General features: G+C 37.0%; 1 protein-coding gene across 3 annotated transcripts; it reads right to left on the reverse strand.

The window, feature by feature from the left end:
• Nucleotides 1-2,264: 2,264 nt before the first annotated feature.
• LOC113821749 (sequestosome-1) lies at nt 2,265-9,667 on the reverse strand. Of its 3 annotated transcripts, none has more exons than XM_070116354.1 (7): nt 9,609-9,667; nt 7,059-7,250; nt 5,543-5,692; nt 5,255-5,430; nt 4,247-5,102; nt 3,389-3,808; nt 2,265-3,233 (listed from the first exon to the last, which is right to left on the reverse strand). In XM_070116354.1, exons 2-7 carry the CDS (start codon nt 7,231-7,233, stop codon nt 3,094-3,096), a joined length of 1,917 nt encoding a protein of 638 aa, XP_069972455.1. In that variant the 5' UTR covers nt 7,234-7,250; nt 9,609-9,667; the 3' UTR covers nt 2,265-3,093. The 3 variants fall into 3 exon arrangements, with proteins under 3 accessions (XP_069972455.1, XP_027230072.1, XP_027230073.1); XM_027374271.2 differs by lacking the exon at nt 9,609-9,667 and adding an exon at nt 9,283-9,432; XM_027374272.2 differs by lacking the exon at nt 9,609-9,667 and adding an exon at nt 9,100-9,290.
• Nucleotides 9,668-10,000: the final 333 nt, after the last annotated feature.

The following is a 10,000-nucleotide window of genomic DNA, read 5'->3' on the forward strand; positions in this document are numbered from 1 at the left end:
CCCCGGGAGCTGTTACAGCCATGGATGTCATCTTTCTGTAGACATATAGGCATAATTATTTTTCTTTCGCTAGGTGCCTGGTATTTTCTCCTATTGTATTTTTTTTTCTACAAGATGTCGATTCTTTCCTCAGCTAAATATTTCCAGGTTATGGTATAATCCTCTTGATAACCTACTTTTCATTTTCTTAGGCACTCTTTTTACTTCTACTCTTGTCATTCATTTACCTTTCATCAGCAAGGTAGGAAGGTGTTTTGAAGTGGGGGGGGGGGGGGGGCAGGTTGCAGGTCCAGGGGCAGCTCTCTGGAGTGAAACCAGGGAACGAAGCTCCTGGATTTTGAGTTTTAAAACAGATAAACTCATTAATTTCTGCACTAGAGTGTGACATTTATATTTAGATAATACTTGACATATCTATGTAAATATATATACATATGAATATAAATATGTATATATATATATATATATATATATATATATATATATATATATATATATATATACATACACACACACACACAGACACACACACACACACACACACACACACACACACACACACACACACACACACACACACACACACACACACACACATACACACATCTATATATATAATATATATATATATATAAATATATATATATATATATATATATATATATATATATATATATATATATATATATATATATATATATATATATATATATATATATATATATATATATATATATATACACATAAATATATACATATACATGTGTGTTAACTAAAACATGAAACTAATTTCAACATCATTATCCAATGAAGGGGAAATTGTCAAGAGGAAGTTGACTTCATAGGAAATGTAGGAAATGTGCATATTTATTTCCATTTTTGTGGGATTTTAAGTAATAAAATAAGATTATTCACTATAAATCTATGTTGTAGTTTCCAGTTAATAACATTTCTTCTCGTAAATTGGAAGTTTTTTATATATGTAGCATCACACGTAAAATTTATCTCCAACCCTACCAGACTATAAAAACAACCCTCACTTCTCCATCGGCCGGTTTGTTGAAATTAAATAAATAATCATATAGACAGACATGCATATATAAAGAAATTTATCTAACAGTTCTAGACATACATATCGATCATATAGATCAACAGATAGATAGACAGATATCCATTTATTTCTGTGTATATGCATGTCTGTAAACATGACATGCAACACATAATTTTAACAAACTGGACGCATGAAAAGATCTTAGGAGCATGTTCTCTCAATATTTTTTACTCACGTTTAATACTACACCTATAATGGACATCTATTAAACAAAATGAAAACAGTAGATTATATCATTAGAAACTTTAAATATTCCAGGAAAATAATTAGTATTTGGTTCTTGTAAGGGAAAGAATAATGTTAATTAAAGATAAGGCATCTTATGTCTGAATTTCAGTATCTACTTGCCTGCTCACTGGTCAACTTTTTCATTTTATTTTTGTTGTGAGTTGGGTAAATCCATAGTTGTGAAGTGTTTATTGTTTTTACAAGTTGTGGTACTGCTGCTCTGTATTAAGGAAAAGTTGAGAAATGAGACAATCTACTTCAATATTTAATAATTTCCAAGCTTCTTTGTGTAATTACCATTGCTTTCTTCCTGAGAAAAATGAAACTAAACAGTCCGCAATTTTATCAAAAAGATTTTTTAAGCAATACCTCAGTCACTTGTATTTCTTTTGGAGGTATGGTTATGTTCTGCAGCTTCTCTATTTCTTAAAGCAAGATATTTTTTTTAATCTTCGTTATCTTGTGGCCAACACACTGCATTTGTTTTATTTAAGAATATATGTTGAAGAAATAATCATTTAAATTATATGCCTTCCTCAAAAATCCAAATGTAGCAATTACAGCATGTCTCTCTCAAACTTCTCATAGTACTTCCTTCTCCAGTATAGCTTCCAGATCCATTAATTCTTTTTTGACTAAGGCATAACTCTTCTATTAAAAATATTGTACGGCTATTTGTTCCAAACTCTGGTCCCAGTTCAATTCAAATGGGAGATACCTGAAGACTAAAGAGTAACACAATATAACAAGATGATATATGTTCTACCACATAGTCTGTAGCTTAAAATTGAACTATTTGCAACTTAAAAAAATACAGTTCTTTTCAAAGATCATCTGTCTCCAGCTTTAAACCGGAGAGATGGCCAAGGAAACATAAAATTATCTACTTCATTTACATGTTAGACAGGGTAATTCAAATAAGTAATTTGCTTTCTAAAATATTTATTGGTATTGGTACTTCACACCCATTCAAAATTCCAAATTGCTTTATTAACCAATACATCCATGTGACTTCCATGTCTGTATCCATGGTAACCTAAACACCATTGTGCTAAGAATCATGACCTCTTCACACCTCTTTATAAATTCATGCCTAACCTCTGTCAAAGAGACTATAATGCACTTGAAAGCCGTATACTTCACGCGTTAAATTGTTATCACCACAGCCACGATGAACATGCACCATGACTGTACAACTACAACTTATATCCTGTCATACATTCAAACTGGTGTGCCAAGTATAATATATACTGTATAATATATATATATATATAGATATTTAAGGGAATACACTGATATATCGAACACTGATATTCCAATAATATATGTGAACACAACACAAAGTATACTATTTTTGAAATGCTAGTAAAAGACCTCAACTTTCTTAACATTCGATACACTCAAACAAAATTTACCTCATATATAATAGGAAATGCTAAAATAAAAATGAAAGGCAAAAACTAATACTGTATGTTAAACATTACTACTTCAATGTAGCAGGTACACTACAATCAGTTGTGATTTTAAATTATAATGAATGTGAACACCCTTTCTTTTAACTACTAAACACATTAAGCAGTCAATACATAAGACAGATAATGACAGATCTAAATATTATCCCTTACTTGTTGAAACTTTTCAAACATTAACTTTTTCTTCTTCTCAGTGAAATGCAAACCATATGTAAACCTAAACCAAGGGACTAATCTAAGAATGCATTATCTCCAGTCCATATCTCACATGGACATAACTTTTTATTTGTTGACTGGCTGAAGAATGTCAAGCACCTGGTTAATGTCTCCTCCCTTAATTTCCAAGAGATTGGTCAACCAGCCTCCCTCATTGTTGTATCCCATTGACTGCATCTGGTCAAGAGCACGCTGGATTGTAGGATCTGTTGGAAAAAGTGTGTTGCTTAATACACTGATGGAACATTTTTCAAGTCATGAATTATTCTCTTTCACCTATGATTAGTATGATCAAATTACATGTAAAAATTTCAGGTTTTAAAAATCAATTTTCTTTTTTTTATGGAAGTAAAACACTTACTAGGATGTGGGGTAAGTTCACTGAGGTTTGGATACTCAACTCTCCTGTCACTAGGTGCAGAGGGCTGTTGTGCTGTGCTTTGAACCTCCGGAGCAGCCTCTTGATTGACCAGAGTCCAGTCTTCTGTATCAGAAGCATTGTGCTCAGCCTCCATCTGCTCTCCAGCAGGACTGCTCACTTCCATCTCCTCAGCTCCTGCCGAGGTGCTCTTGCTTGCCTGACTGGTGGGCTGGTCGTCAGTCTGCACCTCAATATTAATGCTCCTTCCTGAGCCTACAGACCCAGCCTCTGAGCAGGGACCCTTTGATGGAACTTCTGGGGTGGATGCAGCTGATCCTTGGCGGGATGGGATGTCCTCACTGCCAAGGCTGCATCTCTGACGGATACCATTGTGCTCCACAGACACTTCAACATCAATGCCTGCAGAAGAAAAGGCCAAGGTTCAACAAATGCAGATCATAATGTTAAAAATATTGAAAATCTAAGTCTGGCAAAAAGTCGAAACCTTGACGTTAACATAGTAGAGAAAAAATGACTACTTTGTCATTCAATATCACTTATTTAACTTATCCTAATCCCATAGGGGGGGGGGGGGAATCTTCACAGAGTACCTTACTGATTATTTTTTTCTTTTATTATAAATCATGAACAAGCAATTTCGGGCAATTTTTACCAGGTCATCAATTCAAAATATTGGAGAACAAGACAGAATAAGGATGAGCCAAGGGGAGAGTAACAATGAAGAATGAAAAGTGGGAGAAGGATGAATAGCACAGGAGGAAGAGGAAAGAAGGAAAAGTGGGAAGGGGAAGAGGAGGTGGCACAAAGAAAGAAAAAATAAAAGAGATAAAGCCATACCTAGTGGATCCAAGATGGTGGCAACTGTCTCTCCCACACTCTTCAGATAATCTTCCCCTGGTGGCTTGCTTCCCTGTGTGTCATTCTTATCCTCGGCTTTTTTCTCGTTGTCTCCACTTGCACTGGCAGATGAAGAGGAGGAAGAGGATGAGGAGGAGGAGAAGGTGTGGGACTGTGAGCCATTAATTGGATTGTTCTGGCCCCCAGTCCAAGCTGTCCATATGCCACGCATCACATTGGCAACGTGTTCAGAGGCCATCTGAGAAGCGAAGCGGTGTGCTTGCTGGGCAACCTCCTCGGCCATTTGTTGTGCCTCTTCAGCAACCTGCTGTGGGTTTGGTCCATCGTGCTCCATGTCCATGAAGGGGCAGGGGCCAGGGGCTGTGCTTGTCCAAGGACATTCCTTGTCTTTGTTACTGTTGTCTCCATTCTGCTCCTGTGACTTTTTCTGCTGATTCTGACTCTGCTGTTGACTCTGGCTGTGAGTCTCTCCCTGCTGCTGGCTCTGCTGCTGCCCACAGCTACTCTGGCTCTGATTTTGGCTGCAGCCCCAGTTATTGCCATCCTTTCCCCCCCACCAGCTCCAGAAGCCCCTTCCTCGACCACCACAGCCCCTTCTGAACCTACGGTTGCCATGACCACCGTGGCCGCCATGGCCGCCATGGCCCCCGTGGCCTCCAGCACCTCCCCATCCTCCACTAAATGTGGCAGAAGCTCCAGCCATCCCAGGACCTCCTGCTGAGGCAGATGTGGAGGTGAATCCTGGCCCACTGTCAGCTTCAGTGTGCATGCCGAAGTGGGTGGAGAAGTGGCCAGGAGGACCATGATGCTCCTTCCACCAGAACTTTGGTGCACCCTACAGGCCAAAGGAGAATGGTTAAGATATATCTCTTAGTGTTTGAATAGTGTAATGATACATAACTATGCTGCATCAATATCCTCAAATATATAAAGGCCTATTATAAATCTCCCTAAAAATTAAATAAAAAACACATCCACAACACTAACCTTTGTGTCAGGCTTCGGCATACGCATCATGCGGTGTTCGGAGTGCTTGCCCTTAAACTCGCAGGCAGCACAGAGATCGAAGTCCCTACAGCTGACACACCGATAACGGAAACCACGGACAGATCCCTCACAGCCATCACAAACAACTCCTTCATGCACTGCTCCCTGTTGGCTTCCTGTAATATAAATGGTTAGATGATCTAAACAGATATTACATGGCCAAGCACGGGGTTTAATAAATTGTATTAAAAGAATGATTTGCAAAGGCCCGTTCTTCCTTCTACCCACCTGGGAGGGAATTATTGAGCCCGAGGTCTGGCCGTGTTCCCACTGTTACGGACACCTTGAAGAGTTGCAGCTTCTGTTTGCTGAGGGAATCTGCAATGGCCTCCACCAGCTCTTCATCGGACGAGATCACAATCAAGTCTCCCTCAGAATCTGCAATGGCCCAAGGATTATTGCAATGATTACTCTGCTATATAATAAAAACAAAGTGTAAAAAGACAAAGCAAAATATTAACAAAATAGGGAAGAATACTCAGAAATGGCAAGAACCATAGTCCTGCTATACTTTTCCTAAATCATCAAGGCTTTGTGTAACAGCCATTCTGACATCAGCTCTTGCAAAACAATATTTAAATTCCTGTTTCATCTCGGAAAAATATTATGTGCATCAGTTTGTTCTCAGTTTTCTATTTGATAGTGCTGGACCCATAAAATTAGAGAGCACAGTATATATGCAACAAAGAGAGGACATTCAAAATAATTTAGGAAGTAGAAATAATATCCAAGAGATTAAGGAAGACCAGACTGTATTTCCAAATGCTACTAGAAAAAAGAAATGCGAATAATGGCCAAATGAGTCATTTTAAAAAATTGAAAAAAGAAATATGTATATATATATACATACATATAGATAGTTATATAAAGTAAGATCAATAGTTCATAAATTAGTACCTTCAAGGGGACACAATGAAGCAAAACAATCATAGGAACAGGATTGCTTCAAAGCATGTTACAACAACGTCAGTAATTGCAGCAGTTGTTGACTCTCTTCGTGGAAAGTTTCACAGGTTCCACAAGATTTAATGGCCTAGGGCAACCCTCTCTTTTGCATAAATGCCAAGTGAAATCTGACACGGAGACCTGACCATGTGCAGAAACTTACGAGCAACTGTTAACAGGCTAATAAACTTATGCATCTTGCAATACCAGTGAAATATTATACAATTTGTTACTTTTCTGAGGGGCAAATATGGAGTCTCTTTTCTCTGCATATTAGTAATATGTGCTTAATTTTTTGAGTCTTTATTTGAAAAATTTGCCACAAAAACATACAGTCATTAACTCATCTTGACTGATAGTCGTCATTCAGGTTTTATTATCAAAATTAGATTAACCCAGACTGCTTATCTTTAGAATGAATTAGTATAATTTCTCCTATACTAGACTGATTTCTAGGTCAGTGAAATCCCTTCTTCAAATATTTTTATGCAACAACTGTGACATACAAATGATGGTGAGTATAGCTTTGATGAAGACATTGTTACAGGAAACAAATCTACGAGTCTAAGTCCAATCTGGTCTCCTCAAAAACAATATGAAAAAGTTTTCTTTGGCATTATTACCCAAAGTTGTCTCATTTATCACAAAAGCTATTGTTTTTCTATTATTCCAAATACTATTATATTTGTGTATTGAGTATACAGAAAGATCAATAGTATATCACAATTATAATCCCTACTAGAAGAATTCAATGAAAATAAATCTCATTCAATAAATAAATAACTAAATGGTCACTCACCTTTCCATGAGAGAGTGATGTCCTGCTGTCCGAGCCCAAAAACAGAACACACCTTCTCCTTCAGGCAAGTAAAGTTTGTGGCAATGCCTTCTGCCAGGCCAAAGCGGCGGACCTCTTGCCGGCCCCCTCCTACATCGAGGTAGGCCTTAACGCTCATGCTTCTGTCGTCTGACATTTTGGTTCTTTAGACCCCTGGAATTCAAAATTGGCTTTGAAATTCATGAGACGTGGGAAAAGAAATACAACTACAATGAGAACAGGCATCAGCCATGGTGAGAGAAAGATATAAAATTTTCTGAGAACACAATGATGAGAAAAAGATAAATTTCTCTCACTATCCATTAAATGAGGACAGAGAAGAGGAAAAGGTAACACAGAGAATATCAACATCAGACACAAGCCACATCAATTTAACCATAACTGGGTTAAATACAACAAACAATTCAAAGTTGTCTTTCACCTCTTGAAATGAAAATGAAATGAGAAAAATTACTAACATAAAAGATTGTTAGACATCTAACTATCTCATCCAGACACATAACCTTTGGGGCAAGTTCACATAGAGTAATTACTATCCTGACAATGAAAGCACGACTTTGACGTTTACTTAGATTTTACTTTATCTCCATTTTGTCCTTTCTCCAATAATGTGTCAATGGCATCAATCTGTAGCTGTTATTCAAAACCTTGTTTTACTGCGACTACTTTTCTTAGTAATAGTTTTAATATTCTACTACTATTACTACCTTCCTTCTCATAATGAAAAATAATAAAAATTTGTGTTACAGATAAAATTGAAAATCAAAATAAAATGAAATACGTTTAATAATAATAATAAATAAGAATTCCCCAAACAAGTTAAAGTCAGGTTCCACAAGCCTAATCTGACTTTGTAACATGATTCATCACCCTTTTGGCTATGTTTAGGTATTCTATATGAAGAGCTAGTGATCTAACCCTAAAACATTTTTCTACACTTTCTACTCTACTTTCTTTTCAAAGAGGATCAATAATCTACGTTGGTTTTAGAAGTTTGTTTGATGGCATTATCTACTCATAATTCTATCAGCACAACTTTGAGGCCAACTTATTGGCCATAATGTAACCAAACCAAGATGATTGGCATCCGTAAGTAGCTCAGGGACCTAGGATTTGTCTAGAATTGTGGAAACTGGTCTTAACAGGACGCCGTCAAATCCTGCCGAGAAGCTGCTCTCACCATGGAAGGGGATAATGTGAGTCACAAGCACATGACTAGAGCAAAAGAGGTTATGGTAAAGATACTGTGGTGCATTAATGAGATGGCAAGAAGCAATCCCTACTCCTAGTGCCTCTTAACTTTCAATAAATACTTTGTAGCGGGTCTATAATTGTAGAAGTAGATATTGTTATGATCTGTTTTGAGTGTTTGAAGTTTGCCTCTATCAACAATCATTAATTCCTAAGTTAAGATTGTAAAAATAGGGTCACAGACGGGTGTTAATAAACACGACAATAGGCAGGGAATTGAAATAAATTAATAATTTCGGAATGGACATACAGATGACATTTTTTTTAATTCACTCAATCATTAAGCCAATCACTACCAACTTAGCAAATGCATCCTTACATAGTTAAAAAAATCTGCAGTGATATTTCAACTGAACCCTGGCTGCATAATCCTTCTTCTAGCCTCACTTCACATACCTTCCCAATCTGGCAGATTTCCAACAGAACAGTTTCTAAGTCAATAACATTTCTAAGTCAATATCATTTTAAGATTTCTGGTTAAGGCAAAACACCTATAGAGATCACATATGAATAATGATCTTTCTAAAATCTTCAAATTTCCAATTCTTTTCGCATATGGGGTCATCAAGGACCTTCCACTTCCGCCAAGTCACAAGTCTTGTGCCAGGAACGAAAATGTTTTTCTTGAAGTCATGAACTTCATGCATGACGTAGGCTAAAAAATCAATACACCATAAACACATCATAAAGCCCATAAAACCAATTACAACACATTCTAAAATGGCTTAAAACAAAAAGACTCTCAACTCACCGACTAAAAATCAAAATTCACCTCCAAAACGAACAAAAAGAAACACTTGTCTATCTTCGTATTCGCGATATTTCCTTTGTTATTGACGAACAGCTGCAGCGACCAAAACACTGAACTTTTGCTCCACAAAATTCAATCCAGCACTGATGACAACTCCCCTCGCACCGTCTACTATATACTCACAGATGACTGGGTGGAAATTGAAGCTTAGTGACGAACGATCCAGCCGCTTCTGGAAGGAATAAGTGAATGACGAAACTAGAGGTCGAGATGATGGCTGCTCTCCCTCTCGCCCTTCCGCTGTCTGATGCGTCATTGGTCCAAGTCAGAGTCACGCGTCCGGATCCCTTGCTCGAGTTGCTATTTGGTCTTTTTCGCCGGCATCTTTTCGGATTTAGTTTGACTGTTTGATTTTTTGTCTTATTATTTAGATTCAAGGTGATAGCGGAGGATATATTTTGTATATTGTTTGTATCTTATTGCATAACAAATGGTTTATATTGATTTACCTGAAACGCTTTGGAAGCCGTCGATCAACGCACTTGTTTACAAACATTCCAATAATATCTAAGTATTTCCATAAGCCAAGTACTTCTAAAGGAATAACAATAATCCGATAACAGATCCATATACAATTACCATCGGCGATATACATGCTTCTAAGAAATTCCGTGTGTAAATAAAAGCCACAGAATGATCTTCGAAAAATATCAGCGACGGGGAAATATTACAGCAGATGTTGCAATCAATAATTAACAATGGCATTACCTCAGGACATATACAATTCCACTTACTATGCAGGAGAAAAAAAATATCGAATATCATACGTGGAAGCTATAATTCACATGCTTCTTCCTGTATGAGATTGGCAAATGCAGCATAGCATGAAATAGCGAATTTT

Source organism: Penaeus vannamei, chromosome 38 (assembly GCF_042767895.1).
Source record: "Penaeus vannamei isolate JL-2024 chromosome 38, ASM4276789v1, whole genome shotgun sequence".
Lineage (NCBI taxonomy): Eukaryota > Metazoa > Arthropoda > Malacostraca > Decapoda > Penaeidae > Penaeus > Penaeus vannamei.

Coding starts and splice junctions, on each gene's coding strand:
- LOC113821749 (XM_070116354.1), bottom strand. CDS start 7,233: ATGTCAGACGACAGAAGCATGAGCGTTAAGGCCTACCTCGATGTAGGA. Junction 5,693..7,058: donor CATCACTCTCTCATGGAAAG/GTGAGTGACCAT, acceptor GGGCCATTGCAG/ATTCTGAGGGAGACTTGATT. Junction 3,809..4,246: donor CACCATCTTGGATCCACTAG/GTATGGCTTTAT, acceptor TTTCTTCTGCAG/GCATTGATGTTGAAGTGTCT.